This window comes from Antrostomus carolinensis, unplaced genomic scaffold, assembly GCF_000700745.2.
Source record: "Antrostomus carolinensis isolate BGI_N321 unplaced genomic scaffold, ASM70074v2 scaffold7141, whole genome shotgun sequence".
Lineage (NCBI taxonomy): Eukaryota > Metazoa > Chordata > Aves > Caprimulgiformes > Caprimulgidae > Antrostomus > Antrostomus carolinensis.
In genome coordinates, this window is record NW_010291891.1 from 19,504 (window position 1) to 43,959 (window position 24,456).

At 38.2% G+C, this 24,456-nt stretch overlaps 1 protein-coding gene across 1 annotated transcript; it reads right to left on the bottom strand.

Annotated features, from left to right (window-relative positions):
• Positions 1–621: 621 nt before the first annotated feature.
• On the bottom strand, positions 622–17,171 carry LOC104531765 (ras-specific guanine nucleotide-releasing factor 2; the record flags this gene model as incomplete). Its single annotated transcript, XM_010176759.1, has 9 exons — positions 622–714; positions 1,430–1,498; positions 2,249–2,366; positions 4,298–4,377; positions 6,293–6,490; positions 7,126–7,210; positions 7,820–7,923; positions 8,668–8,728; positions 17,059–17,171. Coding segments are annotated over 9 exons (921 nt in total), but the record flags the coding sequence as incomplete, so codon positions are not given.
• Between the last annotated feature and the right edge of the window lie 7,285 nt (positions 17,172–24,456).

A 24,456-nucleotide genomic window follows, 5' to 3' on the forward strand; every position in this document is an offset into this window, starting at 1 on the left:
GTGTTAATGAAAAAATATTTACAATTCATTTGTAGGTAAAATCAGTCACCTTAGAAAAGGCTGACAAGACACTGAAAGAAGATAACATGTTATAAAGGGTAGCGTTAAATGTATAGCAAGTATTTTGAACTGCAGATCTGAAGATACTAGATGCTACCTTACTGTCACTCCAAGATAGCAGATTGCTGTTAAGATCCTGTTTTTCCAATGAAGTTAACACGATATGAGGACACCACTACCATTACTGCCTCAGTGAACGCATAGTTAGCCATCAACCCGGACCACATCACAGCCATCTCATTTTGTTCGTTTATCTCAATATACCTGAGTATATTAACACCATTTAAATCTTTTTTTATCCATTAAATGCATAGTCCTACTGCAAAACATTATCTTTGCAAAGCAGCAATCACTTAATCCAGGTCATGAGCATCTCTGTCTTCCACCTCCAACGCTCATTTTCGTTGCCTGAGAGGGAAATGCTGTGAGGCTCGCTATCTCTTAATGGAAAAGAGACCTTGCATTCTTCTCAATATTTCCCTTGCTGTCTTTAGGACTTGGCATGCATGATTTTGTTCATTGTACTAAGCTTTCTGTAGACTCTGAGGCAAAGCTGGCTCTTCAGGCGGGGAGTCTGGGTTCAATCTTTAGGGAAAGCTCATACAAGGTATCTTCATCTATAATGAGTGTCTTGTCAAGTAAATAGTGAGTGACCTGGAATGCAGAAAACACAGATGAATGGACTGTATGTTACTTCCACAAAAAAATTTCTGCTTTCCTTTCCCCCTTCAGCCCATTTTGGATCTCGAGATCCCCTCACGTGGTCTTCCTGAGAAACATAAGAGCTCATGGATGGTGTAAAGCTGCAGGAGCAGCGCTCTAGGAATTAAGTACGGCCTCTTACGAATGGGCAATCCTCAGCCAGGTTACCTAAAGCCACTTTGCTCTTCTGGAGTCTGAGATGGAATCTTCTCTAAAGGCACACACTGGCTTTGGGCAAATTTTCACCCCCATGACAAGGGAAAAAGAATTGCAGGATGCACACAGCATCAGCAGATGTTTGGGCCATCTCCTCTCCCCTAATCCTGGGATTCCCTAGGGAATTACACTTCCAGCTGATCAAGGAGAACACATTTCCCCTTGAACTCCTTCCCTCATACTCCAGACCCATGAAAGCTGCAATCCTGAGAGAGCTTCCACAGAAGGAGGAAAAAACTTGCTTGCCTACAGTGTCAAATAAAGAGCTTCTGCCAGGGTGAGGGTATTACAGCCCCAGAGTACCTGTCTGTATTTCTGTCTGTCCTCTCCTCTCTCTGTGTGGGAGCAGAATACATTGATTTTAGCTTTCAACAAAAGCTGTATCTTGCAACTGACGGCTACAGCAGCTGTGATTTCATTAGCAGGTAACAGTGCCTAAGAAGAGCTTTACCTTCTGCTGATGCTCTATGCGGTAGGAGGTCTGCTGGAACTGGCGTATTTCCCTGATAATATGCGAGATCTTTCAAAAGAACACAGGCATACGAGTAAGTACAACTGCATTTTGACTTCAGCTAAGCCACCTAAGGCAAGAATTTTGCACTAAATTATGAAATTTATCCTGGGAGGAGGGAAGGGAAGGGCAGAGATCATCTCCTAATGGCTTCCAAGGATTTCACTTTCCTAAATTAACCATTTATTGTTCAGTCAACCTCAAGTGAACCACCTTGTCTCTCCTCTCCCCATACTGATAACCTCTCTTCTCTTTGCCTCAGTGATTGCTGCAGTTTGTAGCCATAAGAAGAGCATTAAACTGAGATTAGAAGAGAAATTTCCACGCTTCCCTCTGAGGAGTTGTTACAAAACAACATTACATGGTAGTTAGAGAGAAATCAACTTTAAAATGCTTTTTTAGATAGACCCTAGCACATTTGAAAGGAAGACTGTGATTACTGTTTTCCGGTGAATCACTACACTCTTTTAATTTTGGTTATTTCAAAAAGCCCTTTGTTGCTCCTTCATGAGCTTCGGGCAGCTGCTTTTTCTGTCTGTCATTTCTCAGAGAACAAATTGGGAGGCCAATTCACACTGTAAAAATACTCAGTTTACCAGAAGGTGGTGATAGAAGACTGGGTCAAGTAATTGCTTTGAAATAACTACCTCTCTTGCATGATGCCAATCACTTGTACATCTTAGAAGTTATAATTAAATCAATAATTAACTCACATAATTAAACACCTGTTGGGAAGGCATATAAGGAACTGAAAATTACCATTCTCATTTTGGAAAAATTGACAAGGCCTTCCTCAGTGAAGTTTGGTGTTCCTTCTTCAATAAACGCCAGGTCCGTCAGGTACATTCCAAGGTAGGGAACGGCAGGTGGGTTACAACTGTGAAAAAATAAATCGGCATATTTGCCTGTAGCTAAACTTGCAAACTCATTTTTTTTTATAACTCAAACTCTTTATTACTTAACGTACTTCTAATCAATGGGTTACATTCATTTCTAAGACAAACAGCTTCTCTGACTTCACTGGGGTTGTATTTGTTCTGCCCATGACAAACTGAATGTATTCTGTCCAATAGCTAATATTAATGGGAGATGATCTTTAGTAAAAGGGAGAATGGTAATGTGATGGAGTGAGAGGAAGGACAGGTAAACTCTGGAATCAGAGAACACCTTCAAGCATAGGTGTTCTTTCCGTCCTAGCTGACAGACAATCTCAGAAAGAGATCCAACACACAAGCTAAAAATGCACATGGACGTGCTTCTGTGTGGCTGGTGTTCTGCAGGCGTGTGAGCACAGATACATGTATGCATGTGTGTGTGAGCCTGTGTGTGCACGTGTGGAGATACCTATGCATACATATGTATATACATGCATATATATATATATATATGCACACACACATAAACATATGCATGCATATATGTGTGTATGCACATATGTATATGTATACATTTGTATGTATATACCATTCTGTCAAAGTCTACTCAGGCCTTCTCCACAGTGAACACAAAAGAAGAAAGAGAAAGATACTGAGATAGCAAAAATTATCTGGAAAACTGGGAATAGAGTTTTGTAAAATGTAAAAATGTAGATTTAATTTTTTTTTCTTTTTACTGGAGGGACAGGAGGAATGGTATAATTATCACTTCGCTAATGCAATAATCGCTGCTCCATGCTCATTGATTTTTGTCTCGGCAGAAATAGCAGCAAGCTTGGTTTTCTGAAGCTCTGGCATAAGAAGAATGCAGGGTGACGGCTGTACTGTTAACTTAGGCAGACTGCTGACAATTCTTAGAAGGGCACTTCAGTCTGGGTATTTTTTATATCATAAGGATGACTGGTATACACCAGCAAGCAATATATTAACTAAAAGGTGCATAAAAGTACCTGTTCATATATTGTGAGTAAAAACATTTCTTAAAAAGCCATTAGCTCCCCAAAAATATTTTTTAAGTAAAAATTGACTAACTTGAACTATGTATATTTTGAAACATTTCAGTAATTATCCTAATAGTTCAATTCTTTGCTTCTCTCAAGATCATTTAAAGTAGTTGTACACCTCTCAATCCTGGAAAGCCTACTCCTAATTACAGAACTTGCAAAAATACAGGTTTTGTATGCATGCAGTTGGAGTCAATACATAAATTGTAGAACCCTTGCCACAGGGTATTTTGGATACCAAAATTACATAAGGTCAAGCACAATCTGGCAAATCAGTTAAAGAAAAAAATCTTCAAGGACTACTGTAGAAAAAAAGCAGGTTGTTTTCCAGGGTTGCAGACTACAGGCGGCTGGGAGGCTACAGGAATGGAAATACCAGTGTGCATTTCTTCTGTTCCTGCATCCCTCTCATCAGCTACTGGCCACTGTCAGAAACTAGATAAAGGGGTGAATGGATCTCTGATCTGACTCAGGCTTAGTCCCTGAAACTTCTTATCTGGGCCAAAGACTCTTTGGAATCCTGTTTTTGAATAGGAACTTTTATTTATAACTTTGGCTTTACACTTATTGAAAAAGTTTATCAGTGTAAGTAAAACCCCAACAGGGAACATTCACATAGAATAATAGTTTAATTTGTTTCAGTAATTCTCTGGAGATATTACATTTATCTGTCAGGGGTAATGAATCACAGGATATTCAGCAAAACTATCATGCCAAATAGAATAAATCTAAAATTTAAAAGGTTATTAGATGAAAATATTACCAAGTATTATATTAATTATTAAAGCTTAATCAAAGCAAATTCATCTTTTAACATGTACTACCACTGCTTGTAACAAAACATAATTGTACAATGCAGGGAAGCATACTTTTTGAGTGTTTCTCTGAGGTTTTTAAATCTTCCTTCAGATGATACAGTCTTCTGAAGCTTGTCCATGAGAGCTTTTGTCTAGAAAGAAAATGCATTACAAATGTCATTGCTGTTGCACATAAATGACTGGGATTAGATTTTAGAAAAGGTGTAATTCATTTAGCATCTCCACCCCATTTTCAAAAGTAATAACGTAGGCATTAGGAATTTAGCTTCATTGTAGTTCCTAGTGTATTTCCAAAAATGGAGATTAGGCAGCATTTTCTTTTGAGTGATACACAGAACCTTTATCTATGCTAACATTGTTAGCCTGCAAATTCAGGAAAAAACTCAATTAGCCTGCAAATTTAGGAAAAAAACCACAGGTTCATTAAATTAATGGTCAGCAATTCAGTTTACTGGCTATACAAGAATATTAGAGACTCAATCTTACATGTTACTGAGGATCCTCAGCTGCATTTACTGAAATTAGTGACAGGAAAGGATGTTCACTGTCTTGCAGCTTGCACTAAGCTGGTTTTGTCTCCCAGTTTCTGATAAAAGCTGAATATGTATTTTAAAATGTATTACTGTCTAACAGAAATTACATTCAGTGGGCATCACCAGAACCTGGTTACTTTGTAAGCAAAATAAATTTGCTTTTCAGTCTATTTGTGCTATAGGCTTGAGTCAGTACAGAGACAAATGGGAAATCTGTCAAATTTGAAACTGAACTTCCAATTAACAGAAAGCTGTAGGCAGAAGCAGGCACTTTCTAAATAGCAAGCTGATGAAGCACACAGTTTCAAATAAGTACTGGAGAACTCTGCAAAAATATTAAACTAACTTTTTTTTTTTTATTGAGAAGTTTAAAAATCAAACAAATTCTAAACATAATTTTTTTGGAAGTAAACTCTTCCATAACAGTTTGTACTGAAAGGATTTTTAGCATATTTTTAAATAGAAGAACAAAGCATCCACTATAAACCATCTGAGAAAAAGCTGACTGGAGAAAGAAGGCAGCGCAGTCTGAATGTATTCTAAGTGGATTTCACTGTTTGGGCTGCTTGAGTGCTTTGCAAAAGCTGCAGAAACATATGAAAGAGGAAATGCAATGATAGAAGCCCACCTTTTGCATGTCAATTAGCTAGATCCAAAAAGGGCAATCTGAAATCTTCCCGTTAGGTGAAGCAAACCCTGTAAGTAAACACTGCCCTAACTTACAAGTGATCGGCTCTGTTCTACTGACCTCTTTGCTCTGTTATTCCACCATACTAAAATATTAACTTTTTTTTTTTTTCCAAACAGTAGAAAGATGAGATTTAAATCATTCAACCAATTTCTCCAAACCATTTAAAACAGAGAATAGAAAATCATAGAATCATAGAATATCTCCTGTTGGGAGGGACCCATAAGGTACATTGAGTCCAGCTCCTTATAGAAGACTGGATACTCTTTATCCTGGCTAGTCTTTTTAATTTGTGTATTATTTTTGTTATTGGCAGCCATTCTCACAGGTTCAGCCATGCTGCTGACAGTATCAGCAGCAAGGTAAGGGTTAAAGATACTTACTGCATCTAAACTTAGGCATCTGAGTGAGAAAGAGGTCTGGTTGCCTACAGTCTCCTACTGGGTATCTCCTATTTTAGGCACCTGAGCTGACTATAGTTATAGCTAGTAACCTCCTAGATGTGTGTATCTGAGAATATCTAAGTTTAGTTTTCTCAAATATTTCAGTACTTAAGGCTCAAGTCGCAGTCTCAGGCACCTGCTAATTCCATTGAAATCAGTTTGTTCCCACAGATATTTAATTAATGATAGCAAAGAAAAAAAAGGATTCATGAAACACAAAAGACCTTGGCATGAAATACAGATATCACTTGGTGCTTCCACCAAACAGACAGAGTACTGTAAAAATAGAAATATTGGGAGGAATCCTATCTCAATCCTATCTCTGAACAACACGTTAACCAATGAAATCTAGAAACCCTACTTGTAATCCTATCTTTCTTACCTGTTTGGATACTTTACCCCAAGTTTTCTTAAGTCTGTAGATTGCACTTCTGTTCAAGGCTGACGTGATTTCTAACACACCATTGTAGTTGTGCATACATCGACAAATATCAGCCACTGCTACCCACTTCTCAATTGAGTTGGCCCGGGAGCTGACATCCGCATAATTCATGATTTGGGAGGCAACAAGGTTACTCATCTGACCAAACAAAGAGGAAGACATTTAGGACATTTAAATATAACCCCTTTCACCATATTATTATTTAATGAACAAGGCAGAAAAAAAATAATGCATAACAAAAATTACAGCTCTTAATAAAACCAGAGAAAGTGTATTGAGAACAATGTCGTAGGGAAGTAGGGAGGAATGATGATATGGAAGAAGGGTAAGAGATGCAATGGGGAGTATGTCCAAGCCAACAGTAATAAAACTGATTGGGAAGCCTCTCAGTAAAATTGAAAGAAAATGGTATACAGAAAAAATACAGTTAGGGATACAAAGGGCATTCACTAAATACAAGCAGTGTTGTATTTTCACTCTGAGGAGAAAATCCTGTTACTTCTGTAAGTAACAAGGCATTATAGTACAGTTTAAAATGTTCTACTCTATTAAATTACCATTGAGATGCTGAGTACCAATACTTGAAATGAGAATCTCCATGTGCTTTGATTTAAAAGCTTATTCACAAAAAGACTGTAACGTTCAGTCACTACTAGATAAGAAGTTACACCACATTGTAAAAAAAAAAAAAAAAAAGGTATTTTTGTTCCAGAGGTCTTAGGCAGTGTCAAAATAGTGCTCCTAGGAAACATTGTGTATTTAAGAGTACTTACATCATTAAAATGTTGACTAGTTTTCATAATATACGGTGTTCTCTCATTTTTATCGACTTTCATCCAGCCCTGCCCAAGAAACTCTCTAGACATTTCAGAGGAGAGAAAAAAACAAACAAAAATGCCCTTAATAAACACAATACAGAGTCTCTGTCTGTAACTGCAGCCTAAGAGGCTTTCAAGTATACCTCATTTTGTTAGAAGGTAATAACACAGCTTTACACTAATTCCAGCATTTCACTATACCATTTTTAACACTGTCTGAAGCAGTAAATATTATAAGGAAATTTATTTTTCTTTTAGTTCCCTCCCCTAATCCCCCCATCCTAATTTTCAGCATTGTGACCCTATTTGAAATTGGTCTTGTCAGCTTACGTGGTTATATTCATGTTAAACTGCTGTATGAATGAAGTTGATTTGACACTCCCTCCCCAGAGACTTCCACACTATATTCACCCTTCACAAGCCCAGAGCTTTAGACCACAGATTTTCTTCCTTAGCAAAGAATTCAGTCTTTCAAAACATGATCAAACTATAGGGGAGTCAGAGGCAATGACAGAAACAGCCGAAGGACATTATCCTGTTATGTATGCAACTCTTTTTGTCAGTAGCATGAATTAGTGTAGTGCCTGACACTGCCAGTCAGTAACTCACCCACCGTACTCACTTCAGTCACTCGTAGGAGAACACTTACTCATAGGGTATGCTTCGGAAAACTACGTGATCTAAAAGAGTTATTTGCTCTGCAAGCTCCATGGCTGACAATGTCTCAAAGCACTCTGGTTTTGGACAATCTGACTGCAAAAATAAGGAGAACACTTCATAATCTCTTTTTGCATCAAAGGACATTTCAAGCACAAGGTATTAAGAACTTCATGCGAACTTTCAGCACAGGGTTGTAATTCACTTATTTGCTACAAAGAAATAAGAATTGAGGAAAATTACTAACAACATAAGGGTAAACATCAAGTGGGAAACTCGTACGAAAAGAGGCACATAACAAGTCATGAGTAAGTAGGTCAGTTATTTACAGTCTGTGCATTCTGCCTGAACTTTCCACATAATCACTCTGCACCTAGTTCGTTGCCCACACTCTTCTTCATATTGATGCAATGCACTTAGGAGGTGGTGGTGACTACAGATTGGAGGACAGGCATTGTCAGTCAAGGTCAGCTATCATACAATCATAGAATCTCCCGGTTGGAAAGACCTCTGAGATCATTGAGTCCAACCATACCTGTCCACTACTAAACTATGGTTCTGATGGCAGCTGAGATGGCAGACATTTATTTAATAGATATCAATATCTTTATCTTTTTTTTTTTCATCATGTGATTTAAATCCAAATCCTAAGTTTTAACCTGTTCATCTTTGATATCGGTTGTAAATTCTTACTTTCTCTAAGCTGAAATGTACATTCCTGATATAAAAGAACAGCATTTCTGTCCAGTGTTGTAAAGTTGCACTTGTGCTACATTTTATTGACTTAAAACCACAACATTTCTATAGGAGTTTTATATTTAAATTTCAAGATGAACTTACCATCTGAATTATATCCTCTATTTTTAAATGGGCATCATCTTGATCATCCTGGGAAAGAGCCCTGAAAAATTAAGTAGCAGAACATCCTATATAAATAAAATTGTCTATCATTATGAGAAAACCTTATCACAGGTAGGCAATCATGTTTATCTAAAACAAATCCTAAGACTGCAATTGAAGAGGCAAAGAAAAGAAATATCTGGTACCTAAAATCTTATGTCTTGTTTTAAGTAAAAGTGCACATAATGGTACGACATCAGAGTCACATAAGGTAAAATGATGGTCATGGAGGCTTTAAAATCTCTGAGCTAAGAACAGCATATACTGTAGAATGGCCAGTGACAATAACTACTGTACTTATTCGCTGATTATAGTGATAAGGTCGCTACATCTATCCCACTTTGACTTTAGTACAAAAAAGTCTGGTGGACGAAGAAAAATTCCCTTTTCAGGAACTGGACTAGCAACACAAAAACACAACACAATAACAATAATATTTAATCAGAAGATCTCTATCCTGAATAATCCTAGGAAACCTAAAGGTGGAAAATTCCATCTCAAGCCTTTTCTCTGTTTTTTAAACTAGTGTGCTAAATGATATTTTGGGTAAATGTTTGAAAAAGCAACATTTGAGAAATGAAGAAAATCCAGCAAAATAGGCATGCATGAAAGAGTGATTCACTGGGAAGTGTTCTTGTTTATTGGCACTACACCGTCCTATTCAGTGTCCCACACAAAGAGCTGTGAGTCTGGAAATAGACAACAAAATGCTAGCAGATTTTACATGCTAGCAAGACATGATTTGCTTTCAGTAACACAAGTGTCAATCCATGCTTCCAATCCTGCTATAGAAAGCCTCTGATTTTTAGGGTTATTTCAGAGTATTGTGTCAAAAATTAACCCAGCAGAAGTAGTAAGTACTCCTCAAATCACATCTACCTTGAGATAGTATCTTGGCACATAATTCTACGATCTTACCCATTCACTTAGAAAAAAAGACTCAAAGAAACCTTGAATTGACTAAATTTATATAATATAGGAAATAAAGATTTAGGGAGAAAGAACAGAATGTCACTATGTAAAAGACTGCCTATGAAGACACCAACAATATGGCAAGAAGTCACTGGACTGATTTGGATCAGAGGAGATTTAGTTTCAACATTAAGTTCCATTTTTGAACTGCAGGTATAGGTGAATGCTGACACAGGCTTTCTGCAGAAGTTGTAGAGTACTCATCAGCTCTATTTTCAAGGAAAGCTTAAATGACCATTTTCAAAGAAGATCCAGTTCCACTGATTGTTCTGGAAAGCACAGCAACTGGACCAGGTATTTTCTCATGGTCCCTTCAATTCTTTATTTTTGCAGTCGGTAGTAACAAATTTTCCATGTACCAGCTGGGGAAGGGGTTAAAAGAAAAGGATTATACTGCCTGGAGACTTTAGCTATGAGTGTAAGATACGGAATTTGTACTATGTGGGTGGGGAGGAAGTGTTAATGCTTAGTAAACTAGGTTCCTTCTGTTGTGGGTTGCTGGTTGTTTCCTTTTGGTGTGCCAAATTGGAGGACGAGGTTAAAATCAAATGCAGATACACAGAGGAAGGATCTAAGAAACTTCCTTGCCTTCATTTTCAGCCTATCAAATACACACAAAATGCCCCTTTCTTCAGAAGAGCTGGAAACACCCTATGTGTGATGGGCAAGCCGTTCAAAGTCTTGAATGTCTGCTCCTTCAGGAGAAGCCTAAGCTTCTTCTCCAGATAATAACGGTGTGCAGCCTCAGTAACTGTAAATAGACTGGCAACCTGTCTTTCCTGAGCAGCTTATTTTGCGCTGTATCTCATGACTGACTGCCTGCAGAAGGGTATTGTTCATCGTATGACAACAGCATGTGCTTCCTGGCAATAAAAAAAAAGAGAGGGCTTGCCCTTCTGCCCCAGGTATTCTCAGTAATCTTGGAAATTTATAATCTGCATTCCTTACATATAACTTTATATTGGTTGGAGTTCTCATCTTTGTGAATGATTGTATTTGCTTAATACAAAATAAAATAGGAAACATGATATTCTTAAAAGACTAAAAAATCCTTAACTTTTCCACATCTTTGCTTCCTGATACTCTTTAACATGAGGTCTCACATTTTATGTAAACTGCCAGTCCCTCATTCTAAAGAGATGACTGGTGCTTTTTTCTCTAACTCAGTGCTCTCATGAAAAAAATTCTCCTTTTATCCATAAATGCTCTATGTTTAAATAGCAGAGCACAACACATCTCTAGACTGGATAAAGCTCCTTTTTGATAGCATCAATAGTAGCTTCCACTACAGTCTGCACTGCTGGCAGCTTTGGGATACCTAGTTTCAGCAGAGGTCTAGGAAGGTATGTTGAGCTTGGGCAGTTCTGCTTGGGCAGTTCCCACTGCACTCCTTGGAGAGTCTCCTGGAAGACGGGTAAGAAGCACAGGTCCATGTGAAAAGAGTTATGAGAAAAAGCAAAGGTAAGGAGAGATTCTGCCCGACCGTTTAACTCCATCGTCAACCTTACAAATGAAGGAGTAAATATGTAAGAAATAAATTTCCAATTCTTAGAGTCAGCAGCCAAGATTAGACCTCTCTCTCACTTAGAACTATTCTTCATGCCTGACCAGTACAAATATTAAAATAATTTTCTAGCAGAAAATATTAACATCTGCCTCCTTATTCCTTTATGGTACAAAAAATATTTTTAAAATATTTTAAAAGCTGGTGCAAGTTATTCAGACTAAAATGTATTGTCTGATGAGACCACACATGGCAGAAAATTATTCATCCATCAAATTTTGACCTCTGCATATCCCTGGTTTTCATTTACATTTATTCTGAGGAAGGAGAAGGACAAACTGTTTCTTGAACCATCCTTTTTTTCTCCAGATAGGACTATTGATTAGAGTTATTTACTGCTGTTCACCCTGAACTCTACACTTTCCTGCTTCACCATCAATGAAATTTTATCTAGATTTCAGGCATTAGTAAATAACACTGATTAACAGAATCTCAAGAAAACACACTTCAGTAGGTTTGCCTAGCTTTCAGAATGGGTATTGAATAAAAAGAAAAAGAAGTTTTTTCACCTTGCAGAGAAATCCTATCAATCCATTCAAGGAAAATCTCATCACGCAAGAAATACCAGCTGTTCTGTCTGATGACTCAAGGCACGAAGCAGCTCAGTATCTCTCATAAACACTTTCTTATAGAGAGTCAGTATTACAGCTGACCATGATATCTTTGGAATACAAACCAACATTTCCTCTTCCTCTCATCTCTGCTAACAAAGGGATTGTTTTTCCAAGACATTTATATGCACTTATGCGCACATACACTCAGAGGCTGGGTCAGTTTGTAAAAGGAGACATTTGTACCCAATATCCTTCAAGGAGACAGTCCATGGAATATAGCCACATGCAGGCTTAGGAAGCATGAACTTCCTTTCACAAGAGTCTGAACACTGAATTTATGATAAAAAAATGCTTTTCCTAACCTCACTCTGAATTCCTCTACTTTTCAGAGTTGAGAGGAGACTACAAAAAATGAAATGTGAGGAAGCCAGGACCTAGAGTGAAGGCTGACTGGCAAATCAGAATTCTGATAGACTACGTGTTTTGATGTGCCAAGGCCTTTTAGATACAAAAGCCTGTGACAAGCACCTCTTCAGGACAACTAAAAAGCCCATTTTATGGCACTCACCTAGCAATCGAGTGAATGACTATTTTCATGAGAGGCATGTCAACTGGCTCACCCCTCCTTCCCATTTTCATCCTGTCCTAGAGAAGCCTTTTGAATGAAAGTTTTGACAAATCTGTGCTTTCACATAACATTTATGCTGTCAAAAATCTTCAAATAAATTTACTTCTAATAACAGTAGAAAAGCCCTTCAGTTCTAGGTGGGTATTTTATATTCCCCTTCTAAGTACTATTAGATGAAAGCCCTCCATCTAGAAGAAAACCAGAAAGACAACATCCTTCCAAGGAGGTGGATGCCACTCATAGAATCATTCTATGATTCTGTGATCTCTGAAGGAACAGTCAGAATGCCTAACTTTAGACAATTTTGGTGGGCAGAACTCCCTCATGATAGGCAGTGACCTTAGAAGGAGTGCTTCATTCGCTGTCTACAGTTTGTTTCACAGTTAGCTGCTTCAGTTAGACACAGCGGGTCCCACCAAAGTCAATGCAGAGAGGAAATCCCTTTCCCCTCATCCTGTCAATGCAACCTGTGGACAGTTCAAGGAACTCAATAAATATTTTTATTCCATTACAGGCCAACTCTGAACATTCAGAACATTGATTGTAATCTGCCATGTTGGCAAATGATAGAAAATATGTAATCTGGTGTAGAAAAGAAAACAATCATATGAGAGATACACTGGTGTAGAACATGAGGTCTCTTCACAAGGTCTCAGTGCAGTATGGGAGCATTTGCTTAAAGCTCAGCAGTTCTTGGTGAAGAGTAACGGAGTCTTGGTTGTCCCTGCTACAATAAATAGTAATCTTCGCAGACAGGTAACAGAGAGAACTCTCCCAGCTTAGGGAGGAGCTAAGATAACATAGTTAATGTTTGCTTTGATCTACTTCCTAAGCCAGCCATGGCAACACGGGTGGCATCAGGCAAGAATGAAAGAACCATTTCTGTGTCATCATGTCCTCTTCTTGCACCAGAAGCAGTATGTGTTTTTAGTGCAAATATAGAAAAAACTTTGTTCTTCTGGCAGCAGAAACCTGGTTGCCCACTGAGTTCATACAACTGTATTGTCAGATAGGCAAATGATGCAGGCATGTGGATATTGTCTCTTCTGCTTCTGTTGGTTTTTCATTCTACATGAAATCAGTTCCAGAATTGAGTAAGGACCTTCTCAACCTGCCAGAAAAGCTAAACTCTCCCAAGAGAAACTATTCCTCAGATTTATATTTTGGATTATTAAAAAGTTAAGTTTTCAAAGAACAGTCTGTAGTTTGTTCTACCTCTGAATCCACTAACAAACTGAGAAGCTAGAGGACCAGAGGGACTCCTGCTTGATGACCCAGTAGCTGAGATGGTTCCTGAGGCAGCCAGAAGCATGTGCTCACAGTCTCTGTGGGACAGCAGGTCACTGCTTAGGACTAGCAACTCAATCAGTTTTTTCAAAGCTTTTAAATAGTCATATTTTAATAATGTGCAACAGAAATGAAGGCTTGTGGAAGAGTAAAGGAATGTGCACCCATATCACTACCACAGATAATACAGTTACACACAAAACAACTGCATTCAACTGCAGATTATTCCTTGAATCCTATAATTTCCTCCTCTCACAGTTCACTATATAGCCTTGCAGAGAGGGTACCTCCAGGAGTAACTATGGTGTTTTTTTAAAGCTTGGAAACCACTGCTAATTACCAGACAACATATTTTCCTGAGGTGATTTAAGAATCAGAGCTCTTCCTTTCAGTGAAAGGGTGAGATGTATGACACATTTGTGTATTTCACCCCAGCTGAATGATTTTTTTATCCAAAATCAGAACTGCTGCAATATCCTCTTTCTCACAAGGTTACTGAAACAGTTCCCATTCCTGCAGAATTAATTCCTCCTTACCTGTTGACTGCTAACAAATTTGACATGCCTGGCAAATAACTGCCTCCTCTGTGGCTGGAGAAGGGGACACAAGTGCTTCAGTTTACAGTTTTGCTCAGCATAAGACTTTGGGACAGTTTGTTTTATGGGATAACACTTTTAACTTGGAGACTATGTCCTACTGTCCTGTTGACTGCAGCTTAACAACAGTTTAAATAATGAAAGTTGTATTTATGCAACAGCTTCTATCTGAAAGTCTATTTATGCCACATCTCTTATTTGAAAGTTTATGGGCAGTTTGTGTTATGTAATAAACGTACAGATAGGAGACAGGAGTAATGTCATCTGCTAATGAAATATGGCTGCTACTGAAGATGTAATGTAGCAGTTTTTCGAACCCTTGGGACAGCCATACTGTGTCACTGATGCTTATTGGAGTTAGTGTTGAAATAGTATTGAAACTGAATTGCAATTTAATTGAAACTGAAATAGTATTTAAATATTCCACATAGGCATTGTCCAGCACACATATATGTTAGCAGCATTGCCAGTCTTGAAAAGCAGTAAAGAATTTTTGATAACCAACGTTAGCCAAGGCTTAAATTAATGCCTCATTTTGAAGGAAAGTAGGACATCCACGCAGCATTTGGTCAAAAGAACTAGTCCTGCACACCGAGCCACCACTGGCTCTTTTCCCAGTGCTAGTTTGTGGGATGTCACCAAGTACTTATGACTCTGTATGACCCAACCCATAACCAAACTAGGTTGTTTGAAAAATCTGGCAGGATTAAGGTATACAGCTGCAAACCCTGATGAAAGATGGCTTGGCTGAGGACCATATCTCAGGAAATCTTCATTTTCTACCTGTTTCCAAGAGAAACTCCCACTGAGAACTTGGACAGGTTATTTTATTCACACTTTACTTGCCTGCTTGTAAAGTGCCATCATCCTTTCCAGAAATACTGTTAGTATAATGACTATGAAAGAAGGATTTAAAAAAATGCAATCTGTTCCTGTAAAATATTTCAAATTATTTAATTTTTAGTTATCCTTTAGTTCAATTTCTGTGCATACATTTTTTCATTTTTACTAAAATTTTAATTTCATTAAGTATTGTTTTATTTCACTACTCCTTCCTTTTCATTTTCTTTTTCCCATTTTTCAGTTTTAAAAAATTTAACTTTTTTAGAATTTTCACTTCCTACAGAATTTAACATTTTTTCTTTTTTTTGCAAAAAAAATACAGTGTGGAAATCCAGAGAATGGTCAAAACTTCAGTCATTTAAAATGTTTAAAGGAAATAGCTAATTAACTGTATTCACTATCATGTACAGTGTGCTTAGATAATAAAGTAGTAAGTGCTAGAATGGAAGAGAGGACAAACAATACCCAGCATTTCATAGAACAGCAGTTGAAGGATGCAAATGGGGGAAACACAGTTTACACATAATTACCAAGGTCCCATTTTCTGATGCAACAGCTAATGGAAATTGGCTAATTGGAAACTGGACACAGGAAATTGCTAACAAACTTTTGTGTTAAAGGCCTATAAATCTATTTCATTACTCTACCAGGAACAGTCAGTACAGGTTTATTTTATCATATTTTCTAAAGAAGCTAAAGGTCTTAAAAGTAATTTTTCCCACTGTGAGCCATCTGACAGAACCTCTGCTGTCACACATATTATTAAAGCCCATTATCCTAATGCTCTTCTTACTTGTCATTTCTTCCAAGGAAATACATGAATGAAACCTACTATTTCTACTTTGAATAACAGCAATGCTTATAATTAAAAAGGAGGCTTATTTTTATTTATGTAAATTTAAGTAGGATCCCATTGACATGAACCGCTTTTATTAAGAACACATCTTTGTTTCTTATCCTTTGTTTGACTTTTTTCCCTCCAGGTGAAAAACTTTCCTCTGATGCTTCTGACATTCTTTTTCATGTAAGTATCTGATGGGGAAATCTGTCAAGTGGTCTCAGAAAATTCAGACACACTGCATTTATCACACCCTTAATGGTTTTACAGCAGAATACTTACAAAGATACTGACAAAGCAGATCAAAGATTTATCTGTGTTTTTTCATTGTCTCTTATTTTAACAGCTGCCTAGTCTTCAAATGTTTACTGCTGCTTAGTAATGTAGAACATTTTACATGGAAATCAGTTACTGTAAAATATTCACACTTAGTAGACAAAGTAATTTGCACTGATAAATGCTTATAAAGATTTGATTCTTTGGCCTGACTAGACACTCAACTCTGTAATACCAACCCTAAGTAACAAAATAAGGTGTTTTGATCCCAATTTAAATAGTCGTGTTATGCAGAAGCTTAAAGGCCTTTTATTTCATGGCACCAATTGAACAAGAGTTCTTCTCTGTAGCCTACCCAAAGAACTTTGGATATGGTGTCAACACAAAAGAAGATGCAAGCATGGTGGTCTTAGGACATCATGACATGTTAGGCTGTCATCAGCCTCTCATGAGTTTAGCAGAGTGGGTTGCTCATTATTGAGATAGGTGTTCCTCAAGGTATTATAGTGGGTGGTCTTGTTGCTTTACAGGGCAGCATTTTTCCCTGCGGCATAAAGACTGAAGCCATAGCTGCCAGCTGTTCTCCAAGACAGATATTTTTTTGAACAAAACTTAAAACACACTCTGTTTTATAGCTAATAAAACACTTAGTAATCCTTCAAAATTAAATACTCTGGAGAAAAAACAAACCCTTTGAATTCTATGATACATGATTCCCTAACTATTTCACAGGCTATATAGTTAACATAATAAATTATTAGAAACTTATTTACCTCAATATATTTGCAGTAGCTTTCCTTTCTTGTGGCAGAAGGTCAGGGTCTCTCAAAACTTCTTCCAGCAAATTTAACACATTCATTTTCAGCTCGTTGTTCAGCTCAAAATCCTACAAAGAAAAACAATTTTACTTCCTTTTGTTTTAACAATGTTGATCAAGTAACTGAAAGGATATACTTTGTGAGGTTTGGGGTTGGTTTTTTTGCTATTAGGCTTGAAAATATTTAGAAAACTTGGAAAGATGTTGCAGTGAACCGGCTACAAAAGTGGAAAGCTGAAAGGCTGTAATTTATCTCCTTTTCTGACCTTCATATTCTGTGTGGAAATGGGCAAATCACTTAACCTTTTTCTTCTGAGTAAGAACTGCATCTCACCAGTACTCACAAAATGCCTTATCCTCTCTTCCCCTATGATGCTTATAAAAGTGGAAAAACAGTTTAATTGCAATACGGAGACCACTGCCTAGCAAGGCTGGACACGGCTTTTTTTTTCACTGTTTTCTTGTAGTTTCTCTGTTTATCTGCCACCTACTCTGGTATTTCTTATCTCACACTCACCCTTTTGGAAAGGTCTGCTTTTTGTTACATGTACTAGTGTAGTCAACCTAATAAGCTCGATAAATCAGACTAGTGCTCTCTGGCACTGCACTTAAGAGCTTCAGCATTTTAATTATTTCTGAGACAGACTGGTATCTGACGCAGGAAAACCCAACAAACATTTCTGTTGATCTCTGATACTGGAGAAAATCAAATACAATAATATAAGAACTTTAAGGTGGGAACTTAGAGGAGTAGACTCAAAAATGATTTTATTGAGGTCAAAACTAGCATTTTGGTAGGAAAACTAACCCCAAAACCTTCAGTCATATAGTACATTACAGATCTTCCTTGATAACCCACAGTTACTTGCAAGTAAGACCATGTTTGTGGCAAGCCCCTGCTTGTTTCCATGGGAACGGAATCCCCAAAGTTATTGAAACTGGGAAATGTTTATTTTCCCAAAGAATCAGCAACAACCCTTCCTGCTGCGACAGGTTCCTAAATGGACAGTATTTCTGCAGATACGTGTCTTTTAGGAGAAAACAACCATCCTCACACCCTGCGTTTCACTGGAGGGGATGTGGGAGCATCAGAGTGCACCCAAAGTCACAAAGGAAGGTCATGCTCAACATGAAAAAAAAAAACAAAACAACTTAAGACAAGGAGGAAGATCCATGATCATTAAGGAAAGTGGTGTCACAGCCATGCCTATAGCACTTTTTGGGAAAGTTTATTGCTCAAAATGTCAGCCCTCAGAAATATCCTGCTGTTGCCTCCCAGCAATGCCTGAGCATTTCCCTCCAAGTGTCCCCTTCTTACACCTCCACAAGTCTTCTCAACTTGGGCCGAGCTAATTCACTATTTGAAACCAATTAGTATCTGCATCTTCGTTTTTTTGTGATATTTGACCATACTAGAGGATGTTGGAGAACAGGAACCCATGCAGTATTAGCCTTTGAGTGGTCAAAACCTAGCAAAAAAATAGGTCCAGGTACTGCATTGTGTTTGTTTTATAAAATAAGGTTTTTGTAGCCATTGTCCAAAATGCCTCCTTTAGGAACTGTTTTAGCCTGTTTGCAAAAGAAGACAGAGATTTTTATTTATTTATTTAGGGTGTGGAAATGGGACTAATCAGTGAAAGCATGAGGAATGCAATTAAACTACATGACATGTTCGCTCCAGTGATTTGTAAAAGAAAAGCATTTGGAATATGAAACTATCAAAATTTAGCTAAAGGAGAAACCTTGAGTCTGCACAAGCTTAAGTAACCAGAATAATTAATAGTAGTTATCGTCTGTCCTGGCGTCCACTCAATAAAAGAAGGTGGGTATCTTTGCTACTCATGCTACAAAAATATCATCAATGAACACAGAAGGTATCCAAGAGCTGACAAACTTAACATCCTCATTTGTCAAACTGGGTAAAATTCTCACCTGCTACTATAAATAGGCAGATCACAACACCATGATCAGGATTTTATCTCCAAGTATGTTTTTCAAATTTCATAATTGGTTGATTATTTTCATTACAGGATATTTTTTCTCAAGAGATCGTGCTTTATTGCAACTAAATTTATCACTTTTAAAAAGTCCAAATTTTAAAAGTTATTTAATTTGTGAATCAGGATGGGGAAGGCTCACCTATGAATATCTGACTCAGTACAAACAAAACACTTCCAGTTTTGCATGTTTACAAGCTATTTTTTTGTAAGTAATGAGAATTAATACATTGTACCTTAACAGCAAAACATGTTTGTTGAGTAATCTCACAAGACAGTAGTCCTGGCATTGCTGCAAACACTCATACTGTTGGCAAGCTATATGAACACTTAGTTCCTAGGGCTAGAGCTATCTTCAACTTCAATTACACCAGCTTTGGAAGAACCTTCGTGGTGGAAAAATCCAATTCTCTCACTACAAAAAAACCCCCGAGAAGTCCTAGACCCTTTATCAGCACAGCCAGCCCACACTACTGTGGATGATGGGGACTGATGAGGGGTGTGAGACAGGGGATGCCTTGGTTTGTTTGACTCCTTCAGTCCCAGCTGCTGTCACACCTCCACACCAGCCTGACCACAACTAGAAGATGCCACTTCACAGCAGAGCCCTCCCTCAGGACAGATCTAGCTCCGTGTCCGTGCAATTTCTGCAGCTGTTGTCCTATGGCCTAAAATCTCTTTTTGGTGCCTGGAGGTATTCTTTTTTATAGCAATGTGCCAGCTGCTTCTTGTAATGTGAGGAGAAAAAAAGAAAAATGAAAAAAGGTGGGATTCAGAAGAAAACTGGAGAGCTAATCTATTTTTCCATTGAAGTTCATGATCTAGGGGGTACTGAGACGCCAGGGTGATGAGCAATATATAAAAAACCTAGGGAAATCATTGCACTTGAACATGTACATGTACAACTCTATGTAGAAGGGTTAATATGAGAATTATACAAACACCAAAACCACTTAACAACTGATTCCAAATACATTTTATAAATAAATAACTATAAATAAATGCAAATTACACCTATCTGTATTATGGGTGTTATGTTAATATATTACATATGTATATCTATAGCATAGGCACATATAGATCTATAGGTAGCTATATATAGATTTAGCTATCTTGAATGTGTGTGTGTATATATATATATATATATATCACATCTCTCTCTATAATTTTAGTCTACTTTGATGATATTTTAATCTGTTGTATCACCTGCTAACACATTACACTATTTCTTCCCACAAGACCCTGCCACCATCCCCAGCAGTGAAGGCTGGCAAGCCTGAGTAAACCCACTATACTGTTTTACATTTACATGGCTGCATATTTTACACTACCCCAACAAAGAGGCTTTTACTTGAAATTTACATATCACAGAAGCAACACATCTAGTCAGAGAAGAACCACTCAATTTTCCAGCAGGCATATTTCAATCTGATGGTGGTCTAATGCTTCTTGAGAGGGCAAATACCTCTAATATATTTTAGAGTCCACAGTTGCCTAAAGATTTGTCAGTCTTACTCAGATTTTCATTTGATTTAAGTAGATAAATTAACTAAGATTTCCAAGCAAAATTTAAACTTTTATTTTTAAGTCCATTACTGTCAGTAATGGGAAAAAATATTTCTTCCTTATTTATTTAATATTTATCCTGCAAAACTATTTATGAAATATGCAGATATAGACAAAATGTCAGTTGATGAGTTAAGTAGGAGGTCTGCCCTGGAGTCACCTAAGATAAGAATAGGACATAGGAAGTTCCAACCACTCAAAAGCACAGTGCACCATGTTCAGCACCACTTAATTAAGTTTGCAGCAGTAGAAGACTGCGGCAACAGAGAGAAGTGTATTGATTTTGCTATCACCCATCTGCACTGTGAAAGCAAAAGCCTCCTTTATAACTACCGAGCACCAAAGTCAGCATGATTACACTTTAAGTAGACTCATAACCAGCCTGTTGATCTTTACCTTGCACAGGATTAGACAGCAATGTTCTCTTCATAAAGTGCAAGCACATTCTTTTGCCAGGAGGAGCTAGCAAAGCTGTGCTGCAGTATGAAAAGTGCTCCAGAAGCAACCTATTCCAAATGAGTGGGAAAAAACCCAAAACACCACCTCCCATCCCCCCCCCGCCAAACCCCTAAAAAACAGAGGGGATGGATTTGGAATCACTGGCCAGAAGAAAAGAGACTGCAGCAGAGGGAGAAGAAAGCAAGAAAAAGAAAACTTGGTTATGCTGGTGAGGTACAACTAGAAATATGAACATCTACTATAGGTGGTTTATACAGAGAATTTTCAAGTTTCGACATGGGCTCAGTGAAACCTCAAAAGCTCTTCCTGCCCTCTTTAAATCTTCTAAGTGAGAGGAAACTTTCTTCATTTAAACAATGTGAGGAAACATTGAATAACTCAGACAAGTAAAGGGAGCTAAAACCCGAGAACCTAATTTATATTTGAATACGTCAGTGATGACGACTACAGAAAACACCAGAGGGAGGGAAGGAAGGGGCAGGAGGGGAGAGGGGAAGGAATTGTGTGTGGAGAAACCACAAAGAAATTCTAGAGGGAACCCTTTCACAGAGTTGCATCATCCAACTTCAACATAACTCTAAATACCTCATGTATAAATAAGCTCACCTAAGTTCAGCTTTGAAAATAGAGCCAACTTTTCCACTCCTCAGGCACCCGTTCGCCAGGCAAAAAAAGCCAACTGGCAGGCTAGCTTCAGCACTCTGTGACTGCCATGTGAAGGGGAGGAGGAGGAGGAGGAGTACGAGCTGTCAGGATAAATGTAGCACTACTCCCTCATGACAGCCTTCACTGAATGCATTTGGACTAATTTTATTACTTTCTTTCTCTTTTTCATTCTAATTTTCTCTTACATAGCATTATGCCCTGAGGAGACCTGAGAATTGGAAGTTCTCCAGATGCTCCGGCCAGCATCGGTGGATTGTGCCACCCACCCAAGTATCACAACCTGAGTTGGCAGGGCTCGTCACAGATGGGGAGACAGCTCTAGCCAGCTGACCAAGAGTGCCTCCCAGGCTGGAAGCCTTTTTTCAAGCAGGGAAGGAAGGGAGCTGACTGCTTTCCAACTCAGATTCCCAGCCTTGGCACACACAGCCTATGGTCTTTCCACACATACTCCCAGATGTAGCTGATATTATCACTACAAACAAGAAGACTTGATGAGCTAAAATCTTTTCCTAGCCATTTCTCTTCATCTTGTGAATAACTAAATAGTGAGAATTTTTCAATCCATAAACCACAAACAGGAATTCATAGAATCATAAAAGTTGGAAAAGACATTTAAAATCATCAAGTCCAACCATCAACACCACCCTCGTCCACTAAACCATGTCCCTAAATGCCACATATACTCATCTTCTAAATAGCTCCAGGGATGGTGACTCAACCACTTCCCTGGGCAGCCTGTTCCAGTGTTTGACAACCCCTTCAGTAAATAATTTTTTCCTAATACCCAATCTAAACCTCCCTTGGCACAACTTAAGGCCATTTCCTCTTCTTCTATCGCTTACTATTTGGGAGAAGAGAAACTGAAGACAGACGTGTAAGATGGAAACAGGGAGAAGCAGCAAAGAGAAACATGGGGAAAGAACAAGATGTGGTCACGTTTCTAAAACGAAAGGTGAGGCAACCAGAGAGGTACCAAGTAAGAAGAAATGTCAGGCAAAGAGATAAATTACTGGGACTTTCACAAAATAGCAGGAGATAGGAAAGTTCAGAGATGTAACTGGAAGAGAAAATGCTCTGAGAGAAAGGAAGGAATTACTAAGTTAGTGAAAAGAGAAGAAAAATGTAATAAAGGATTAAAAATGCCGCATGTGAAAGGGAAGGAAATGTGCATGTTAAGCTAGAGTCAGGGTTTTGGATGTGTCTATGAGTATTCACACAAAGCAGAGATACCGTGTGCAGACTCATTGTCCTTTGCCCACAACTGCAGCAGCAGCAACTGAAAATAGCAGATACGCACAGACACTGAGGAAGACTAGCATTGCTACTGGCTATAACTGATTGCTTCAAAGTGACAGGTTAATGACAAAATCCTGCTGGGAGCCCAGTACTGGAGATGTCCAGGAGGGGAGACAGATCTACTGAAAGACTGCTTGTAGGAAATTTGGAAAATTTTTAAATAAATGAGTTTTGCCCTACAATTTTACTATATCCGCTCTCATGCCAAAGTGTAAACAGATAATTATTTCAATGGCATCAGTGGAGTGACTCTTAATCTTGTACACAGTAGATCAAACTGAAGTTACTCCAGTCTATGATGGTATTTACTTTTCCAGCATGAAAGCACAATTCCGCTATCACACACAATTGTGCTGAGGGAAATGTTTATAAATTCACTTGTAAGAAAACATTTACACATGTGGAAGGCAGAGATAAAAAAATGTTATAACTGGCTATCAAGAAAATTCATCCCTGAACTTGAAGTAAGTCTGGAACCTCAAGAAGCAAGCAAAGGACAACAGCTTTGTCTCCAAGTTAGTTTCAAGCACAAAGAGACAGCATCAGGGGAAGAGTGCCAGTCCTGATTCCACAGTATCAGCATTAGCCTGTCACTCCTGATGGAATATAATCAGGTTAAAAGCACAAGCTACATGAATAGCATGACTGAGTAACTCTCAGGACATACAATACAAACCTCGCCTTACCCAAGCACTGTGTAATCCTGTAGTACAAACAAACCTTGAAAGAAGAACCTAGCCATTATGTATAGTCAGATTAAAGTGTTCAGGACAGATAAGAAATATGACATCCCTGCCTCTAAGTCCTGGCATGCAGTACATTCAAGAACTTTGTAGAAAGACCTCAGTAAAGAAGGACCTGTCAGGCTCCAGCAGAAGTGGGTGCAGAGTACCGCTAATTAGTCTGACTGACTGCAAGCTTGGCTGCTGTTCTGGGGCTGACTCACGTTCCCTGAAGGGTTATGGTAGAGCAAACCACTATACCACTTCTGTGACGTTTGGACAGAGCATAGAACAATTAAGTGCATTACTGTTCAATGCATAACTGTATTCTGAAAAGGGTATTAAGTTTATGCAAACTGCATTTCTTCGTTAAGTCACCAGCGGCATTCTGGAAGGCTCACTCAGGGTTCCTTTGCTCTACCTTTCTCTGGGGCAATCTCTCTATTTCTTCAGATCACAATTTGTATCATGACATCTGTTTATTTCAGAAAGAACCCCAGAAATTTATTTGCTGTTTCAAGGCAGAGGCCATGGACCCTAGGGGTTTATTTGAAATGCAGTTAAAATACAGCACATCCTCCTATTGCACAGTAAGCGTGGCTTAAGTGTAATTTGTTCACCTTTTTACAATAAACTCACCATAACTCT